The 22,858-nt window shown below is 40.0% G+C and overlaps 1 protein-coding gene across 1 annotated transcript in view; it reads right to left on the bottom strand.

Annotated features, from left to right (window-relative positions):
* Window positions 1-12,017: 12,017 nt before the first annotated feature.
* Window positions 12,018-22,858, bottom strand: part of WNT7A (Wnt family member 7A) — a 50,506-nt gene continuing 39,665 nt past the window's right edge. The window contains exon 4 of the mRNA XM_075287612.1: window positions 12,018-13,535. Coding sequence (XP_075143713.1) covers window positions 13,056-13,535 — 480 coding nt within the window. The 3' untranslated portion in view covers window positions 12,018-13,055. The remainder of the gene's footprint in view (window positions 13,536-22,858) is intronic.

Genomic DNA, 22,858 nt, shown 5'->3' with positions numbered 1-22,858 from the left:
ACAAAGTAGTTTTGCTGAAGCAATGTATTTAGGAAAAGTCTTAAATCCACATAAGCTAGCAGTATAGATAGGATCCTTGAGATGGGACAACCCCTTTAAAGCTGGTTGATTGGCTGCTCAGGAGTCTACATAGTACATGCAGTATACACAGTATGCTCAGCAGTCAACACAGTATATTCGTTATACATTGTCTACACAGTATACACAGTATATACAGTATACACAGCTGTCAATCAACCAGTTGTAACGATGAACCGAATCCGACCTTCAGCGCTGTTTAGCTGCGATTTGGGTTCGCTCATCACCAATCTTGACATATACCTAAGATGGAAAGCTTGAAGTGTGAACAGAGTTTCATTTTGTTTCCTATATGAAGCAGTTTGCAATGTCTGACATACAGTAAGCGCAATAAAGGGAGATATCAGGAGGGGGCGTTAACTTTCTGATCTTTATATTTCTCCAGTGGAAAAAAATATCCTATCAAATAAAAGACCAGAAGGATAGGAGAGAGTAAAATGTTAGTTGACCAGTTTTTGGGTTGGCAGACAAATAGCCTGGAAATCGTCATTCTCCAACAGAGAGCCATCTTATATGTTGTTACCATGGTAAAGCTGGTAACAAATGTAGTTTGCTGAGGAAGCCTCAGGGAGTCTTTGGCTACTTGGTCGGAGCGTGGTCCTTTATCAGTAACAGGGCTTAAGCCCATTCTTAGGCTTTTCCCAACAGAAGTGCGTTCTCATGGAGACAGACATTACATTGTATCTTTTAGAGATGGTAATTCTTGCTAAGTATACACAATCTGTTGTATTTACATGGGGGGCATTCCTATTATTTTACTCACACACCCCTGTCTATAGCTAGGGCAGCTTCTTAATATTATCAATGTGTTTTTACTCAGAGTAATATCATGTTATTATGAATATTGTCATTTGTCTATTGCATTTTATAAAACATTTTGTTTTTCCAATTTGCTTGCTAAGGAGTGGGAATAATGTTTCATACTGGTGCAAACTAGACATTCATGGCGTGCACATGGAGAAACAGGTTTCCTTTGAGATATTCGCTGTTACTGTGACAAGGAAGGAATTGCTCTGCTTAGAACATAAGTATCACTTAATATTACACCATCAAAGTGCAGGTAATAAATATATCTGTAGACATGAAAACGTAAAGAGATTGTTCCAAAATAACAAGTTATCAGTATTGTAAATACCGGGGTAGCAGGGGTAGCGGCTGCCACAGGGCCCGGGACATTAGGGGCCCGGCGACAGCCGCTACCGCTGTGGGTTTTTTTTTTCTCTTAATAAGCCGTTACCGGTTGGAGTTACTCCAGCCGGTAACGGGCCCTATTTACTTACCGATCCTGGCAGTGGCTGCGATCAGTAAGTGACGCCACGGGCCCCACAAACACTATTATTATACTCGGGGGTCTGAAAAGACCTTCAAGTATAATGATTGGAGGCCTGGAAGAGGTAAGGAACATAAAAAACAGTGTTACTTACCTCTCCGCTCTCCATACAGGCATCAGACCTAGTTATGTGAGGTTCCTGACATCACTTGACCCGGGACCTGCGTCCTGGGTCATGTGACGTCCGGGGTCATGTGACGTCCCTGACGTAATTGAAAATGGCAGATACCACCAAGGACTGCAGCGGAGCCAGGGTAAGTGACAGTGTTTTTTATGTTGGTATCCCCCCCCCCCCTCAGTCTCCAAATATTATATTCTGGGGTCTGAAAAGTCCCCAGAGTATAATAATCGTTCATGGGTGTTCATTATGGGGCATAATACTGTGTGCAGGGGCCACAATAGGGCATAATAGTATGTGCAGGGGCCACTATGGGGCATAATAGTATGTGCAGGGGCCACTATGAGGCATAATACTGTGTACTGGGGTCACTATGGGGCATAATAGAGTGCGCAGGAATGCGGGGGGAGCCGGTCGGTCAAGGTCTTTGGTGTTGGTCAGGAAGGGGGGGCCATGTCAAAAGTTCACCACGGGGCCCTGCCATTCCTAGTTACGCCACTGCAGCTTATCATTTATCCATGGCAGAGGTGATAAGTACCTGACTGCTAAGGGTCTTGCTGGGACCCTCACCGATCATGGATATTGTGGTGCAGGATCCATAACTGAATGGATCATCAGTCCTGCTTGAGCACAGCTATTCCAATAAATCTCTATGGCATTGATAGAAATAGCAAATATAGCACTTGGCTATCTTCATGAGTCGCCCACTCCATTTGAATGGGAGACACGGGGATTGCATTGTCTTGATCAGTGAAGGCCACAGCAATGGGATTAGACACTTATCTATAAATGATCAGACACAATCTCCAGTGATCAGACACTTATCTATCCTGTGGACAGGTAGTCAGTTCTAATTCTGCAATAAGTGATTTTACATAGTGTCCTTAGGATAAATCAGCAAGAGCAGATTGTGGGGGTCTGATATCCAAGACCTCCAGGATCAGCTGTTTGATGAGAGAGGAGCATTCTGGTGACTGCTGCTGCCTCTTTACCAGAAGCCAAGCACAGTGCCGTACAATATATAATGGCTGTGCTTGGTATTACAGCTTAGCTCCATTCTCTTGAATATGTCTGAACTGCAAACACGCCACGTGAAGAATAAATGTGATGTCCCTGGATTGTGAGGTGGAAGTAGCACTCACTCAAGTGTGGCTTCGGGCATTTGATCAATAGGGGGTCTGGGTACTGGACCCCCACCAATCAGATATTGAGATATGCTTCACATAGGGTGCAAGGGTTGGTGTTGACTCCATCCAGAGGTAATGTAAGACAGGACAACTACACTATAAGACTGATGTACTTTGGACAGGCTGGCAATATTATGTAGGTGTGTGACCTCCATTACTCCCAATAATTATCAGAAAGGAGTTGTAGTACATGACATAGCACCCCGGTAGTTCATTTTTCTTCTAAGATAGTCCAGGGGCAGCAGGATTGTGTTGAGTTCAGGTACCAGTTAGAGCCACATGGACCATATGTTGTGTAGTGCAGCGATGTGGCCATTACAACGCAGCAAAGGGTAAGGTATCAGACATTAATGGCCTATCCTATGGATGTCATGTCCACTCTCAGCATTACTGTTTTTTTTATACTACACAAATGTTGTACTACATTATACAACACTTACTACATGTAACATTATGTAATTTGCTTTCCTTATGCAGAAGAATAGTAATAAATAAAACACTAAATGCTGTCATATATTTACAGAGCTGGGTCTTATCTGCCACTTCCCTGGGTCCATGATGTAATGGTATAGCTGCCTGACTTCCACTCCCTACTGTTATATAGTATATACAGTATTGTATGTATAGTATTGAACACTGCTGGCTAGGGTCTATATCATTTATATCTGATGACATTAATAGAAGAACGCACCACTTAGCTTTCTATCATCTAGAATAAACCAAAATATTATTGTAATTATATAATGCTGTTTCAGTATTTTCATGCTGATTCTCCAGAAGACACCAACGCGTGGATGCAATATACTGGCCCAAGTAAAAAAAAGGAGATAATTTACAGAAATAAAAAATAAAAGTTAGTTAATGCTGCATACAAAATTAATGAAATATTAAGATATAAAAGTATGTGCAAATTGTAATTTTCTGTCACTTCTCACATCCAAAAAAAAAAAAAAATTAATTAATTAATTAATTATTTTTTTTATTTTTTTTTTAAAAAAAGATCATATAATGGTACCAATAAAAATAGTGGCTCATTGCGGAAAAAAGAGCCTCTGCAAAGCTCCATGGTCAAACACATGAGGAATTCCCCCCCCCCAACAGTACTCGTCCATAGACTGGTACTGGGGCGGCATTAACGGGAAAGCCGACAGTGTGCTGAATTCAGTCGGCTTTCTAGTGCATGTGCCCGAGGGCATGAAAGGTCCTCTTTAAATGGTGCCATTAGGAAGTCCAATTAGTCCTATAGAAAACAAGCCCTCATATAGCTATGTGAATGGGGGGGGAAGTATGAGTTTTTGAAGGAGAAGGAAAAAAACTAAAATTTTCAAATTTGCCATGGCAGGAAGGGATACATTAGTTATTACATTAGCAATGCATATCTGCAACAAGTTTAATCAAGGGAGGGGTAAGGATGTAACTGAAGGAAGACGGAGGAGTAAACGCAATCTTATATCTCTATATTGAAAGGTGCGATGGAATTAAAAAACCTGGTTGATATTTTCCTTGACCTGAGATATCCTTAGATACTGCAACCTACATTCTTGTATGTGCTACATATATCTCAGGTCATCCCAGCGGTTGTCAGACTTGAGTAAAAACAAGACCCCACTCTGAAGCACTTAATCCTAAGTGAGTTAGTTAAATGGCACATAAAATTAGAGTTCTCCTCTCCTCTTAGCAAGAAATCTACGATATTTCATGATGTTTTATGGCCGCAGCAACAACATTAATTACCTCCATAACAAGAGCAAGATCCCAGCATTAAACAACCACGATCTGTTGAAAAGGGGATTTACTTCTCCGTGCCGGCCATACATCACGTTACTTCCTCTCCTCAATAGAAAGTGTCTCTGAGTGATTGTGACATCATGTGCTAACCATTTCTCTTTTTTAATGTAAATTCTTTTCAGACATTTCTCCCCATTGCCCAAGTTTGACTTTATTTTACGGTTCAGTCAGAAGAAAATCCTAAATGTTGTTTGGTTTCACATAGCTCACATTGTGTGTCGGATGGCCAGGATTCTCTCAGCAGCTCAGCAGCATTTTCCAAGGAACAGTCGCCGTTGTTGTAGCAACTGGTAGCTGATTTGTAGATAAAGGATATGTCAGGGTGGCAATGCAAAGAAAGAGCCATCTATCACCATGTTCCTACCACTCTCTCTGCCCAAGCAAGCCACTAAAATGACGGTGCCGCTCTGGCATTCATTCATTAGCCATAGAAAATGCATTTTTTCATGTCCCCAGCAAGGAAAGCGATATGCTTCTACTTGCGTTACATAGTTCTGCAACTGCTAAAGGTTTATCAAGGCCAAAGAAAAGTGAATGAGTAAAATTTGGAAGTGTGAACAGTTCACAGAGGAAGCATAAGGCATTTTATCATTTCTAAGTAGTTTGTTTCTAAGCGTTAAGTCAACAAGATTAGATAAAAGTGGTTTTGTTTTCTATCAGCCTTCAAAATAAAGAATCGTGTCGTAACAAAAGGTTATGGAGGCTTTTATTGCTTCCCCGAAGATGCTTGCCAGGATATTGTGCCATGCTCAGGTTCAGTAATGTTGTCCTTATATAACTATTAAACTAGGAAAAACTATCACTAGGAAACAGATCTGGTGACTGAAGCACAAAAGGGGCAGAAATCTTCATATATGAGACGGCTTCTCCACCGCGCCATGTATGGGCTCATTCACATGGGGCAAGAGACGATGGATTTTGGTGCTGAATCCTCCTCAAAATCCACCCCCTCACAATAGTGGTCTATGCAGACTACTAGCGTTCTTTTTTCTGCCAGCAGTTTGTTCCCGCTAGCGGAAAGAAGAAGCGAGCTGCCCTTTCCTCAGGCGGATTCTGCGGTCTGCAACTGTCGGAGGCCATGACAGTCCCAGCAGGCGCATATTGGTCCTATTCTGATGTGGCTTCCCACGTCATAATCAGGACCAAAATACGCCGCCCCATGCCCCGTGTGAATGGGCCTATCTGTGCTTTTAGCTGGCGTAGAGTTCAGTGATCATTTGGCCACTAAACTGGCATAGATTATATTAAATATAGCACGATTGCCATTATTGCGCTGGTTTCTGGTCATTAGGTGTGGAAACTAGACAGTGGCAGCTAGTCTCCAGTGAGGGTCATGTCAGAGATTATAACACTCATTGCTTTGTGGTGACCCTAACCTATCTATCTACATGGCTGAGTTTATATCCTGGGCTCCAATGACAGACTCCCTTTATATAGAAGAAGCTGTGGAAACAGCGAGACAGTGGAGTTCTATATTAGTGCAGGGGTATGGTCACGAGATGATGTGTATAATTAGGTGTCATCAGCATAAAGATGGTACCGGAGGCCAAATCTGGTGATCATTTGTCCAATTGGGGCTGTGTAGAGAGAGAAGAGCAGGGGGCCTAGGACCGAGCCCTGAGGAACCCCAATGGCAAGGGCTATAGGGGAAGAAATAGAGCCCGCAAATGATATACTGAAGTGTGGTCTGAGAGATAACAGGAGAATCAGGAGAACGCAGTGTCCTTGAGGCCGACAAAGCAGAGCATAGTGAGGAGGAGTTGATGGTCAACAGTGTCAAATGCTCCTGAGAGATCCAGAAGAATAAGGAAGACCATAAGAAGTAATTGAAGACTTTTGTGAGGGCCATTTCAGTAGAGTCCAGAGTGTGGAAGCCAGATTTTAAGGGGTCAAAAAGAGAGTTAGCAGAGAGATAGCGGATTAAACGAGAATAGACCAGGAGCTCCAAGATTTTGGGGATGAAGGGGAGATTAGAGACAGGACAATAGTTAGCAGCACAGGACAGGTCAACGGAGGATTTTTTCAATAGCAGGGTTATGACAGTATGTTAGAAAGAGGATGGGAAAATTCCAGAAGAGAGAGAGAGGTTAAATATTTTAGTAAGTTAAGTCTTGACAGCAAACAGCAGAGACTGGAGAAGGTGTGAGGGGAAAGGGTCACTACTGCAGGTCGTAGCTGGGACACTTCCTCTTCTGTAACAGGTTCAAAAGATGAGAATGATCAGTCTGAAGTGCAGTTGGTGAGGGGATCAGCACTATGGTAGGTGAGAGGATCAATGCCACCTGGGGATTGATTGTGCAGCTTTTTTTCCTATAGGATCTTATCAATTTTGTCATGGAAATAAGTGGCTACATCATCTGCACTAAGGTCATCTGTGCTAAGGTTACAGGAGAGAGAAGTGATGAAATTTTCTGCACTAAAAGTTCCCAAGAGCATGGTGGCCTCCATAATCTTTTGTTGAAGAAGATTGTAACTATCAAGACTCTTCCTAGGGCTGGTTGTGCCCACTAAACTACTAAACTAAGGGGAGAAGAGCCTTGCTATGGGAGTTGACCAAATGGTCACCCTGACTGAGGTCCAGAGATCCTGTGTGCAGATGAGAGAAACTTCCAGAATGTCATTCATTACTGCAGCATTCCATGAATCTGGACTTCATTGCAGAGTAACCAGAAAGAACCCTCTCCTCAGTAGAAGACACAAGAAAGCCCATCTGGAGTTTGCAAAAAGCACCTAAATGACTCTCAGACTATGAGAAACAAGATTTTCTGGTCTGATTTTCTGGTCTCGTCTTTTGAAACCAAAATTAAACCATTATTCATTCATATATAGTGGAGCATGAAGGTGGCAGTATCGTGTTGTGGGGGCATTTATCAATGGTTGGAACAAGGAGATTGGTCAGGTTTGAGGTCCATGAATCCTGATCCAGAGGGCTCGGGATCTCAGACTGGGTGAAGGTTCACCTTCCATAAAGACATTGACCCTAAGCACAACAGTGCAAGAATAACAATAAGACAACACAGGAATGGCTTAGAGACCATCTGAAGTGACCTGAAAATGGCTGTCCACCAAAGGTTCCAAATCAGAGTAGTTGTAGAGAAGAATGCCAAAAAGTCCAAACATCCAGGTGGAAACTTTGTGGCATTATATGAAAGAAGACTAGAGACTAATCACTGCCAAACTGCTTCAACCAAGTACTGAATAAAGGTTCAGAGGATGGGAAAAAAAGAGGATAACTTGAATTTTTATTTATTTTAGAACAAGGCTGCAATATAACAAAATATGAAAAATGTGTTTAAGACTTTCTGAATACATTATATATGAATCTGTTAATTTAAGCTAAAAACACTGAAAAAAGCATAAAAAACTCCAGCGTGAATGTATGAACACATATCTAGGTAGCAGTACCCGGGTCTATTAAATCAAAATTGGCATAATTAAAAATAAATTAAAATACAAATTACAAAAATTAAATACAACCGAGAATGAAAATTTCACTTTGCTTCAGAGTTTACATGTGTAATGAATGTGTAGAGTCTTTTCTCCGAAGGCCCGAAACTTTCCCTGAGGAATTATCAATGTCTGTTCACTCAAAGGACATGATGTCTTAAAAGGCTGTTGTTTGACCTCCTTGTCTTCTTCTGTCAGGTCAATTTGGGACATTAAACCACCCATTACTGGCGCCCTGTGTTAAAGGGGTTGTCTAAAATAACTGGAAATCCCTACACTAATCTAAACACCCTCCCCCTCCTACTTTCTAAATAACATTATTAATCAAAAATGTTTAGTTATCCAGGAACATTTTCTAATTATCCGGTGACGATACATTTCCCCATTTCTGGAAACTGAGCGTCATTACTACTCCCCCCATCTACTCCATTATACTTACCCTCCACACTTCTTCCGTCGAGATGGCTCCTCCCTTTGTAATAATTATGCAAGGTACACGATCTTCTCCAAGCACTGTGAGTGCCACTGCCGTTAATTCACCTCTACTGCGCGTTCATGCTTGCCCAGGAGAGGTGGATCATTGATGGAAGAGAAGAGCTCGCACAGACTGAATCAGTACAGAAAGAGGAGAGGCCGTCTCACAGGAAGAAGCCTGGAGGGTAAATATATAATATGGGTCGGGGGTTGGGCTGAGTAGGTAGGGAAGGGCGGGATAGCTAGAGTGACAGGGACGGAATGTATGCGAGGGAGAGAGGAAGGAGGGAGTTAAGAAGGAGGGGGGAGTAAGGTGAGAGGGGTTAGTGTGGAAGTTACATAGCAGGAAGCTGAAGCCTGTAAACAAAAGCAGGAGATAGCAGGAGCTCCCAAAGATACCCAGAAATCACTCAAAACATGCTAAAGTTATACAGGTGCACTAACAGACATTTAAAAAACCAAACATTTTTTGCCCGGAAAACCCCTTTAAATCCATCCATGGCTGCATTTAAAAAAAAAACAAAAACCTTTATACTTCCCTAGAGATGAGTCATGTGAGTCTCATCAGACTCATCTCTCGTGCTCCCAGTGCCTGAGCAGTCCTTCAGTGAAGCCAAGGGTGTACACCCCCTCTTCACTGGGAATGTGCCAGAGATACAGGTGCTATGGGGCCTGTAGAGACAGGGGGCAAAGCCCTGAGTAGTCTGATCCCTATTGCAGTAAGAGAACCCTCTGTAGAAATACTGTATTGTTACCAAACAATGGGGTGAGGAATTGTTCAAAAACTATCCGTGTTTCAGCACCCCCTTTTGTATATGCTCAGCATGCCAAATTATAATTATCTCATAAAAGTTTGTATATCTAACATAGCCACAATTAATAAAACAAATTAGATAACCTAAAACAGAGGGGTTCTTATCTTTAAGTCTGTATAAGTTTATAGGAAGCTTAAATCCCTTCCCCTTCCAATGTAGGTTTTTAAAGGGGTGTTTTACTTCTATTTTTACCCCATACGGAGACCTAAATCAACGAATATCATACACCGTATATACTCGAGTATAAGCCGACCCAAATATAAGCCGAGGCCCCTAATTTTACCACAAAAACTAGGAAAACTTATTGACTCGAGGGGGAAATCCACCATTAACAGATAAAGTCTGGTCATGTGCATTACAGCTTAGTAACTCCATGTGCCTCATAGTAATATCAGTTAACCCCATCATGTTCCTCACATTAACCCCCTGTGTGCCTCACATAAGAGTTACTGATATGTGGAACATATGGAGGTAATAATTAGGTATCTTCATTATTAAAGAGGACCTTTCATCAGATTGGGCACAGGCAGTTCCATATACTGCTGGAAAGCCGACAGTGCGCTGAATTCAGCGTACTATCGGTTTTCCCGATCTGTGCCCCGGGTAAAGAGCTTTCGATCCCAGTAATGTAGCGCTTTACAGTCAGAAGGGCGTTTCTGACAGTCAGGAACGTCCTTCTCCACAGCAGCGCCTATCACACTGTAGAGTGTGAGCGTCGAGGAACGCCACCTCCCTCTGCTCACACTGCTCATCCATAGATGAGTATTATCAGGAGGGGAGGGGGCGTTCTTCCTCGCTCACACTGTACAGCGCGATAGGCGCTGCTGTGGAGAAGGACGTTCCTGACTGACTGTCAGAAACACACTTCTGACTGTAAAGCGCTACGGTACCGGGACCGATAGCGCTTTACCCTGGGCACAGATCGGGAAAGCCGATAGTGCGCTGAATTCAGTGCACTGTCGGCTTTCCAGCAGTATATGGAAGTGCCTGTGCCCAATCTGATGAAAGGTCCTCTTTAAGGTCCTTTATTAGTACCCCCATGTGTCTCACATATTAGTAACCCTTATATGGGGCACACAGGGGTTATTATGAGGGACATGATGGGGTTAACGGCTATTAATGTATTTGTTATTTGAAACTTCTTTATACAGGGGAAAAATAAGAAGAAGTGGAATACCCCTTTAACTATCCACACCAAAAGTCAACACACAGCCCCTTGTTCTCCAAGCAAGTTAGGTTAAGTTATAAGTATGAAAGGAAAAAAACACATAAAACCAATTTTTCAGATCCATGATTTTATTGGAACTAAAATGGTTTGAAGAGCTGATATAGTCATTGAGTTCACACTGTATATTACTGATCAATGGAAAAAACAACAAATTTCTGAAAGAAGCCATCTTAGCTAAATGCCTTAAGATGAAAACATTGTAAAACTAGAGATGTGACACATTCCGGAGTGTGTGACAAATGTGTCCACTAGAAAGATGCTTGATCCAGTAGTAAGACTACAATTTTAGTGAATTGTAGCGAAGCCATTTTGTTCACAGAATAACAAGTTTTTGATTACCCTCTTACCAGAACTACAGCGTTGTGCAATATATATATATATATATATATATATATATATATATATATATATATATATATCAGTAGTTAATAAAACCAAAAAAAAAAAAAAAATCTTTATAAAAATATCTTTTATCAGTTCAGTAGTCTGACAATAAATTAATCTTACCTAAAACCTATTCTGATATCTTATACATCGATGTACATTGGTCTAACACTGTTTACAAAAATAAAAAATAAAAATTATAGAAGGACTAAAACAAATACTAAGTGTTAACAGTGTACGTAACATTTTTAATTTTTTGGACATTTTTTAATTTTTTTGCTTTACTGTTAACATTTAGCATCCCACATTTTTTTTTTTTTTTTTTTGCGAAGACAAAGCAGGCAAACGCTCGGATAAAAAAATGTAAGCTTTGTGTGTTATCTGTGAGAATCAGGCTGTGTATGTGAAGCTAGTTTGTACAGTCATAGTCTACAGTCTCTCAGTGATAAAATCAAATTTGACAGTAACACAATATAGAGATTTAATAGGCAGCATACACAGCACATTTGCTAATAATAACCAAAGAGTTTAATGACTGATGCATGTGGGAAGCAAAACCAGATTTTTCTTTTTCCTCTTCCGAATGGGATAAGCGAGCAAATATTTAATACTAATCACAAATTTAAGCCATGTGACAAATGACCCCTATCGCTTATGTGTATTCTGCAAGGTTGTTCGTCAGGAAACGCACGACATCTAATTAATTGTTAATTCTGCAACTTTTTTTTTAATTTAAAATTTTAAAAATTAAAAAAAATATATTTAAAAAATCTTATATTTTTTTTACCAATCTAAATTTTTTTTAAAATTCTTATTTTTTTTATATCAATCTAAAAAAATTAAAAATTCTTAATTTTTTATATCTAAAAAAAAAATTCATATTTATCGTACTATGATGGATGTTAGCAGACTAAATCTGTATGTGTATGCTGTAAGTGAGATACTGAGTGCTTTCTGATGAAAAACTGAAGATTATAGAATTATACAGGCAGGCATAAAATATAAATAAAATATTCATATAAAAATAGTCTCTTACAAAATATACTCTTTTCCGTATGGTTCATTTTTCCATAAGATTTAAAATTTTGTCTGGAACATTCCAACAAATGAAATCCAATTTTATTAATTTAGAAAAAAAAAAATCAGAAAAAAATAATACAATCAGACAATTAAATATCGATAGTAATTATTCCAGACAGCTAGCAGCAAACAGTATTAAAGTATTTAAGAAAAGATGTCTGCTTTCACCATAAAACAGGAAAACAAACAAGATTATCCCTTGTACACAGCTATAAATGGGATCTGAGTAATACACACTATTTACACCTCCAGTTTTACCGATAGAGAGATCTCATTTTCTACAAAATTAAAAAAAAAAAAAATTACACTTTTGTTCGGTATGAGACAGCTCCAAATGGCAGTAGGTTTTTTTTTTTATGTTAAATAAATTAATATTAGTTAACTCTACAATATATTGTTAAATACCAACACTAATATTTAAAGTCCCTGTGCCAACAAAAATAATAATTAAAATATATTTATATGTATATACCAACGCCTTATTAACAACAACAAAAAAATCCATGGAGCAAAAAAAAATTTTTTTTAGAAATGGCAAGAAAATTAGGAGCATAAACAACCTTAATCTGTATAATCCACACTCCAAGCAGGAAGTCACACAAGTTCACTGTTAACCTATTTATTTAACTTTTGTTAACATGGCGGCTGTTTTTAGAACATCCCTTTGTTCCAGTCATGTAGTTTACAATCCACCATTGCTTGTATTTTGGTGTCTGATAATTCAGCAGATCCATGTCTATCCAGAAAAATATGGATAGAAACAGTAGGCTCCGACGACTCATGCAACTCCTCTCAATCTGTAGCGTGTTCATTGATGGAATGGATCGTTAGATGGGTTATGGAGAAGACCTCTTAGATATGGAGAGCTCTTTTCTCTCTTGTTCTCTTCATAGCTGTAGACAGTCTGCACAAATCTACCATGAAGAATTTAGACATACTCGTCTGTCGTTGAATGAGTGGTTTCAGAAATACCCAAACAAAAGACAACGATGTCCTTTCACTTCGGTTCCTACAAGGTAATGGGACTCTAGGTCAAAATCTTGAAGAACGTTGGCTTGAGATCTTGTGCAAATGTACAATATTAGTTCCCAGGGATCTATAACTTGTCCTCATCCAGATAATGCTCTCATTTACAAGTGAACACTTCTGTTCTTTCGCTGCATGTATTACATTTCACATAGCAGCACCAGTGAAATTTACAGTTACACTGCCATACACGAGAATATTGGTGGGTATTGTACCCTCTCCCACAGCACATTAAGTCACAGCCACTGTTGTGTTGGGCTGTCTTATTGCACATTCGACCCTGTGTCCCCATGCTGCCTGTTATGGGGTCTTCATCACAATAATTTGGAGATTTTTCTATATACACCAAGTCTGTGTCCATTGGTTTGCGATATGACAGTGGCTTTTTGATTTTGAGGAACATGGGTCGCTTATTTCTGCTGGCTCGAACTGGCTCAACTTGAACAGCTTCATTGTACTTGTCCTTCAAGAGAAATCCTATCTCACGGAACTTTGGTAGTGTGGTCCAGCATGTTTTCGTCGTACAAGATCCCGATACTCCATGGCATTTACACTCCAGTTTCATGTTATCCTCAAGGGCCTGCAATAAAAATTACAAAAATATATTAATAAGATAAGAAGAAAAGCAGTAAGGGAGGCCAATAATTTACCATCCATAAATAAACTGAATGCACTGTAGTCACGCAAATTGGCAAAAATCCAGGAACTAGAACCCCCACTAGAAACCACTGACACCATTAGTTCACCTATAGAGTAATCTAGCACTTCATTAATGGGGTTGTGAAAGACTGGAGACAAACCTGCCATGTGATTTATACATAAAGCAGCATATAATACTGGGATGGAAGATGAACTATGTGATATATAGGTTCATATGATTTGGAACAGGATTTTTGATTAAAAAACAAAGTAAGGCCGGGGCCCCACAGGACGTAAACACTGCAATTTGCCCGCTACGGAGACGCTGCGGCAAAAATTGAGGCGTTGTACCGTGCAGGCAAAGTGGATAGGATTCATGCAAATCTCATCCCCACTTTGCGGAAAAGATTGCAGCGTGGACACACTGTGCAATGGCTTTGCAAATTGCAGCATGTCAATTATATCTATGGAAACGCCGGCGGCTTTCCCGTAGATATAATGTTAAGAGAAAGTCCGCAGAGGAAAACTCTGTGAACTTTCTCTTAAAAGTGCTGCGGAAAGAACTGCAATGTGTTCTCGCAGCGGTTCTTCCCGCAGCGCTTTAGTGCTGTGGATACGGCCTGTGGGGCCTTAGCCTAAATCTTGACAGGACTCCTAGAAGAGACAGTAAGAGTCCTGCTTACCCCACCCACAAAATCAGTGATTGTCAATTTTCTATAATTGCTATGTGTGGATGGGGTAAGCAGAATATTCTTAGGAGTCCTGTCAGGCCTAGGGGTCTCAGAAACCACCTGAGAGTCTAGTCATAAAAACAATGGGACAGGTTTACTAATACACTCTAAGGCCTCGTTCACATCTACGTTGGTAATCCATTCAGGAAGTCCGCATGGGGACCCCCCTCCCCAAACAAAATACCAAACGCACTGGCAGTGAATATCTATGGGGTCCGTGTGCTTTCACTGTACACCGCTTGCAAATGCGTTCGGTAGTCCGTCCACTGAACGGAGATGTGAACCAAGTGTCAGCTTTAGACAATGCAAATTTCTCGGAATACTTGTTCTCAATAATTGACTCAATCATTGCCCTATGTAAAGGGGTCTTAAGTTTATAACACCTATGAGTTGCTGTAATGCAAGTCAGTTTTCTGCTTTGAGTTATAAAGGAAATCTACGCCAGTTCCTAACTTTTGTAGATCTCTGTTTTGGGGCTCAAGCGTTCGCCTGATCTATACAGTAGCTATAGCCTTTTCATAAATCAGGCCCTTTATTAAGACTGACATACAAATTACCAGCCTTAATAAATCTGCGCCATTTTCGATAGTAAGCCTGCTTTAGTCTAAGGCCCCACACAGCAAATGACTGCAAAAAAAATGCTGTGGAAAAGATTGCGGCGAAAACATATTGCGTTTTTTTTCCGTAGCGTTTTTCACAGAAAGTCTGCGGAGTTTTCCTCTGCAGACTTTCTGCCTCTATTATATCTATATGGAAAACGCCAGCATTTCCGTATGTATAATGAACATGCTGCGATTTACAAAAGCAAAGGAGTTTTTGAAACCGCAGTTTTTCTGCTGTAGATTTTTTACTGCAAGGTGTGGTGAATCCACTTTGCAGATACATTAAGGGTGCCTTCACACGGCGTAGCGCACCGCTCTTTTAGACACATATACACGTGTCCGAGCGCAGCGCTTCAAAACAGAGCCCATTGATTTCAATGGGTGCCGATATACGCGCGCTACCCATTGAAATCAATCAGAGACTTTTTTACCTATTGATTTCAATGGGTAGCACACGTATATCGGCACCCATTGAAATCAATGGGCTCTGTTTTGAAGCGCTGCGCACGGACACGTGTATACGTGTCTAAAGGAGCAGCGCTCTACGCCGTGTGAAGGCACTCTAAGACATTGCATTTTCACAACGTGGGGCCCCGGTCCTATAGTGTTCTTTTCCGCATACAGTGCTGCCCTTGTCCATCATAACAAATATAGGTCATAACATACTTAGGTCCACCCTAATCTTGTCTCCTGTAATGTGCGATGTGATTTATTATTACTGTACATGCAATACATGTTTAGCATTAATATACACATGTATTGCTCTTTCTGCTATTGCTGTACTTGGTTTTATTCTGTCTATCAGGCTTAATGTGACTATCTAATATAATAGAAAACAAAGAAAAAGCAAATCTTAGTGCTGCCCAGCCAGAATCCAAGTACCCAGTGGAGCTGCTAATTGAAAGTGTCAATATATTGTCTCTCCATCCATGTGTGCCTAATACACCTTCCAAACAGCGTAAATTTCCTATCAACGTATTTCATTAGCAGCCAAGCTGCAGACAATGGCCATGCTCTGATGGAATAAACAGTTTGATTGGAAAAAGCTGAGTGTGCTGGTCAAGTGGATCAACAAGCGAAAGAGTCCGCAGTTCACGGAGCTCCTATGCAATATCACACAATATGCCAGCTGACTCAGGAGCTTGTGAGCTCAGAGCATTCTGGGTGTCGCATACCTGGCAAAGGACCACTACACGGATTTGGTGTCCCTTCTAAACCAATAGCTAATGACATTTTGCCTAACCTTCTTGTCATTAACCCAGACAGGTTTTGTGGCTGCTTCCTGCTATGTTTTACTAACTCAAGACTCCGATCCAGTGAATGTTAGAGTCATCCAAAACGTATATATATATATATATATATATATATATATACCATATAGGACATTCCACTATTGAGAGAAGCGAAGAGTGAATATGTAACAATGAAAGAGATAAGATAATATATAACAATATTGTATAATAGACTACATTAAGATATACTATATTACGCATTGTTATTCTAGAGTTCACTTTATTATGCTGTAATTTACCATCCTATAATATTATTATATACTACGTTATATAAACTTAGATTGTATTATGTATGTAAAATGAATATAGATTATACTACACAATACTTTATACTATACAATATTATTCTAGATAATACTATATATGACTGTATTGTACAATATTATTCTAGACTATATTATGATAAAGTATATCAAGCTATAGAATATTATTCTAGACCAGGGTACTCAACAACTTTAAGTAGAGACCTGGGTCTGCCATGAGGTGCCATAAGGTGAAGGTCCGAGCCGAATGCATCTAGTACTTATAAATGTTATGATAAGTCCATACCCCACCCCACCCATAACCACTCTGACCCTACCCAGTTCCTTTCATGCCCCCATATAGTAATAGTGCCCTCCTCTTTGTAAAATACAGTGATACAAAGTATAGTGCCCCCTTGTGGCCTCGACATAGAATAATGCCCCATTGGTGGTTCCAAACAGTATAATATGCCATAGTCCCACCACACAATACAGTATAATGGCCTTCACATAGTATAATGTCCTGATGGTGCCTAATGCAATCCATTAATTCCCTAATACAATATAATCTCTCTTAAAGCTCTACCACAGGGTAATGCCCCTATCATACCCCCATACAGTATAATGTCCCGTTTGGTGGCCTCCACATGGTAAATTGCTCAGAGAACAATATTACGGGTTAGATTTTAAGGACACATTGATCCAGGGTTTTTTATACTTACTGCCAGATTGGAGTCAGGAAATAATTTTTTCCCTTGAAATGGGGCAATTGGCATGAGCCTTATGGGGATTTTTTTTGCCTTCCTCTGGATCAACACTGTAGGAGACTGTAGAGTTATAGGTTGGACTTGACGGACTGATGTCTTCATCCCACCTCATCTAATATGTAACAATATGTATGTAAATGGTGTCCCCTAACTGTATAATGCCACATTTGTGCCCCCAAAAAGTTTAACGCCTCATTAGTACCCCCACACTATATCATGCCCCCACAGTGTAGTGCCTCCTCTGGCAAACCATGAGGATGCCCCATGTAGGGGGCTTGCAGAAAACTGCCTCCTTGCTCCATAATGACACTGACAAGGAGAAAGACTGATCTCATCGACTGATACCCTTTAAGGTTGAGGTCCAGATTTTTTTGTTGCAGATCTTGCTTCGTTTTTTTTTTAACCAAAGCCAGGAGTGGATTGAACGGAAGGTACAGTAGAAGTATAAGAACTTCCTCTATATTTCCCATTCCTTTTGTAGCCATTCAAAAAAAGCTCAGTTTCCGCAACGTGGAACGTCAGCCTTACAAGCAGTGTTGCCACAATCATGCTACTGCTCTGTAGGCCTAAAGGACTATTACTGATTCCTGCTTCACTGTTACTGTGTTATATCAGTGTAAAAGGTACAGTGTTTGGGGCAATGAGTCTTCACTGTTCTAGGTTATAGTATAACTTTATTATGCAATATTATTCTGGACTATACAATATTATACTACACTATACTATATAATTATTATATTAGACTATTCTACATGAATAGGATGTCATCAAATATTGAATATTTTAACCATATAATATATAATATTCTCATAGGTAGTTCATTAGTGGCTCACAACGGTGGAGAGGCATAGTCATAAACTGTAACTCCCATTTGACTGACTTTTTCTTTTTACATTGTTTTGTGTCGGGGGGGGGGGGGTTGAATATTTAATCTATCCAACATCCTTTTGCATACAGGCTGTAATGTTCCCATTAGCAATGATATAACTAAAGCTAGGCTCACACTAGCTTTTGGTTTTCTGTTCTTCGGGTGCACTTGGAAAGCTGAAAAACGAAAACCCTATCAGCTTTAAAAGTGGTTACCAGCAGAAACCCACCAACCACATAGACTGTAATGGGGTCTGTACGGTTTCCACCAATTTGATACTGAAATCAGAACGTATCTCTCTATTTTAAGCAGATGGGGGGATGGAGTCCCTGAACGCTAGTGTATACCCAGCGTAAGCAATGCCAGGAGACTCTCTCCATACCCATGTACTCAATGTAGTACATAAAGCTGAAGATTTACCAAAGGTGGGATGGTCACTTCAAATGGCTGTATCTTTGGTTATATAACACCTAGAAAAATGGTTCTGTATCATAAGAAAGATGTGATTCTCATCATATGATGCCAAGATTTACAAGAAGTAACTATAACACAATCTGAGATATCATGAGTTAAAAATACAGTCATACATTTCAACTTAACATGTAGCAGTTCATGCTGCATATAAAATGACATTCTCAACTGTGTTTTTAATTAAAGGGATCCTATCACTCAGACCTAATTTTTTTCTAGGTACCACGGAACAGCCTTAAGAAAGGATATTCTTCTCCTACTTTTCATTGTCTTCTCTGCACCGCAGTTTGCCTACAATCCCGGTTCTTGTTGGTATACAAATTAGCTCTTTTGCAGCACTGGGGGCAGGCCCCCGTGCTCAAACAGAACTGGGGGCACCTCCAATACTGCGAGAGAACTCTCTCCAGCGGCACCTCCATCTTCGTCAGATGCGTCATCTTCAGCCTCTTCTTCCGGCAGTGCCTTGTAACTGCGCATGCCCACAGCCCACGAGAGAATGGCTGCTTACAATACTCTGCAAGTGGCCATTTTCTCGTGGCCTGTGGGCATGCGAGGCCTAGAAGTTACAAGCCACCACCGGAAGAAGAGGCTGAAGATGACGCTGCTGAAGAAATGGAGTTCTCTCGCAGCATTGGGGACGCTCCTAGTGCTGTCTGAGCGCTGGGGCCCACCCCGTGTGCTGCAAGAGAGCTAATTTGTATACCGACAAGGATATCGGGATTGTAGGCGAACAGTGGCGCGGAGCAGACGACGAAAGGTAGGAGACGAATAGCCTTTCTTAAGACTATTCCGACGTGGTGCCTAGAAATAAATTGGGTCTGAGTGATAGTATCCCTTTAAATATATTCTATTATATGAAAGCTGAGAATCTCATCTTTCTTATGATACCAGAACCATTTTTCTAGGTGGTATAACACCAGAGATACAGCTATTTGAAGTGACCATTCCCCCTTTTGTAAAGGCTTCATCTCTGCATATTTACAATATAACTATGTACAGACTTTCCTTAGTAACAACACAGTTAAAGGGTTTCTAAGGAGAATGTTACAGCCTGTTTTATAATAGAAAGAAATTTACAGTCCTATGAAAAAGATTGGGCACCCCTATTAATCTTAATCATTTTTTGTTCTAAATATTTTGGTGTTTGCAACAGCCATTTCAGTTTGATATATCTAATAACTGATGGACACAGTAATATTCCAGGATTGAAATGAGGTTTATTGTACTAACAGAAAATGTGCAATATGCATTAAACCAAAATTTGACTGGTGCAAAAGTATGGGCACCTCAACAGAAAAGTGACATTAATATTTAGTAGATCCTCCTTTTGCAAAGATAACAGCCTCTAGTCGCCTCCTGTAGCTTTTAATCAGTTCCTGGATCCTGGATGAAGGTATTTTGGACCATTCCTCTTTACAAAACAATTCAAGTTCAGTTAAGTTTGATGGTCGCCGAGCATGGACAGCCCGCTTCAGATCATCCCACAGATGTTCAATGATATTCAGGTCTGGGGACTGGGATGGCCATTCCAGAACATTGTAATTGTTCCTCTGCATGAATTCCTGAGTCGATTTGGAGCGGTGTTTTGGATCATTGTCTTGCTGAAATATCCATCCCCGGGGTAACTTCAACTTCGTCACTGATTCTTGAACATTATTCTGAAGAATCTGCTGATACTGAGTGGAATCCATGCGACCCTCAACTTTAACAAGATTCCCGGTGCCGGCATTGGCCACACAGCCCCAAAGCATGATGGAACCTCCACCAAATTTTACAGTGGGTAGCATGTGTTTTTCTTGTAATGCTGTTTTTTTTGGACGCCATGCATAATGCCTTTTTGTATGACCAAACAACTCAATCTTTGTTTCATCAGTCCACAGGAACTTCTTCCAAAATGAAGCTGGCTTGTCCAAATGTGCTTCTGCATACCTCAGGCAACTCTATTTGTGGCGTACGTGCAGAAATGGCTTCTTTCTCATCACTCTCCCATACAGCTTCTCCTTGTGCAAAGTGCGCTGTATTTTTGACCGATGCACAGTGACACCATCTGCAGCAAGATGATGCTGCAGCTCTTTGGAGGTGGTCTGTGGATTGTCCTTGACTGTTCTCACCATTCTTCTTCTCTGCCTTTCTGATATTTTTCTTGGCCTGCCACTTCTGGACTTAACAAGAACTGTCCCTGTGGTCTTCCATTTCCTTACTATGTTCCTCACAGTGGAAACTGACAGGTTAAATCTCTGAGACAACTTTTTGTATCCTTCCCCTGAACAACTATGTTGGACAATCTTTGTTTTCAGATCATTTGAGAGTTGTTTTGAGTAGCCCATGATGCCACTCTTCAGAGGAGATTCAAATAGGAGAACAACTTGCAATTGGCCACCTTAAATACCTTTTCTCATGATTGGATACACCTGGCTATGAAATTCAAAGCTCAGTGAGGTTACAAAACCAATTTTGTGCTTCAGTAAGTCAGTAAAAAGTAGTTAGGAGTATTCAAATCGATAAAATGATAAGGGTGCCCATACTTTTGCACCGGTCAAATTTTGGTTTAATGCATATTGCGCATTTTCTGTTAGTACAATAAACCTCATTTCAATCCTGAAATATTACTGTGTCCATCAGTTATTAGATATATCAAACTGAAATGGCTGTTGCAAACACCAAAATATTTAGAACTAAAATGATTAAGATTAATAGGGGTGCCCAAACTTTTTCATAGGACTGTAGATAGGGTAATAAAGTGTACAAAAATGGTCACCAAACAAGTAAGACACAATAGCGGAAAACAAAGTGGGAGTTACACCTTAAAGAAAGTATCCTAGCATTATGAATTATTTCATCACAGCTCTGCTACATCCATACATTGTGAACCATTCATTACGGGCCACTGTCATGTGACACCCCATCCAACCACTTATCCAGTGCTTGCTTTCCTGAGTAGACAGGATTCCCTCATTCCTATTGTGCTGAACTATAGGCACAAAAAATAGCTGCTGTGTTTCTTAAAATTCCTTTGTATCTATCCTAATGTCCATAAAATTGATTGATGATATTGATGGCCTGTACATGATACAGGACTAGGCCCTGCCTATTATCTTGCATATCTATGACTAGAATTGTTGATGGCACCCAGAGTCAGCACCCAGTAACCCCGACATCAGCTGCCTGAAAGGCTATGGCCTCTTTACTGTTTACCAAGCACAGCACTGGATACTGGACAGCAGCTCTGCTTGGTATTGCATGTATCACATGTATGGTACACAGTTGCGACCAAACCATGCGACCGATGACTATGACGTCACTGGCCTGTGAAGTGAGTACTCTGCACCCAGGTTGGGTCGGGTTGCAAGGTATCAGATCCCCACTATTTTGATATTGATGACTTATCCTAAGGACAGGTCATCAATATATAAAAGGAAGGTGTCAACATTTGTTTATATTTATTAAAACCAGATATTCAAATCTATCACCTTTTTCTAATCTGTTTTATTTTCTGATTATAGATTTTTTTGTTCTATTTTCTGTACATGATTATGGGGTCGGCCATCTTGCCTGAGCTTCTCCTCTGCTCCATTGTATAGATAGATAGATAGATCTTGGTTTAAAAAAATAGGTCAGTTTCTGCCGTTTCTGGTAATACATTCCCTTTAAGTCTAAGAAGACCAATTAAAACATGTATTTATAAGGGAGTTGGGTTGGACTTTGGACCATACATGATATATTTGACCCATCACCACTTTTTTGGAACAGCAGGACAACCATAACACTTATCTTCCAACCATACCTGTACCATGTGCAGAGTACATTAAATGCCATTGCAATGCCCGATTAACAAAGCTATATTATGCCCAAATAATTACGCCATACAGTGCTCCAGTAATAACATCAGACACTGCTTAAAGAACACGGCACAGATTCTAATTTTTGAGCCAAGCCTTGGAAACTTGAAGTTACCTCCTGTTGTGAATCATTCTGAGGACGGTGGTGAAGCCCTCTACAGATTGGAAACATGGGTTATTTTCACCCTTTTAGATGTGTGTGTATATATATTTATATTCGTGGTATGTTTATATATGGATTTATATTTATTTGATTTGATTTATATGTTTAATATTTATTGTTCTATATTATTTATTTATTTATGTAATTATCTATATTATTTTTGCATTTATTTTTTTGTTTATTTTATTTTATATTTGCACTCTTTGCACATTTTTTGTCACTTATACACTTTATATATTCATTTATTTATTATTATTAATAGTAGCTATATTCTTTTTACCACTTTTTA

Source organism: Leptodactylus fuscus, chromosome 9, assembly GCF_031893055.1.
Source record: "Leptodactylus fuscus isolate aLepFus1 chromosome 9, aLepFus1.hap2, whole genome shotgun sequence".
Taxonomy (NCBI): domain Eukaryota; kingdom Metazoa; phylum Chordata; class Amphibia; order Anura; family Leptodactylidae; genus Leptodactylus; species Leptodactylus fuscus.
Note: the sequence above shows the minus strand (reverse complement) of the source record. Positions and strands in the feature narration are given on the sequence as shown.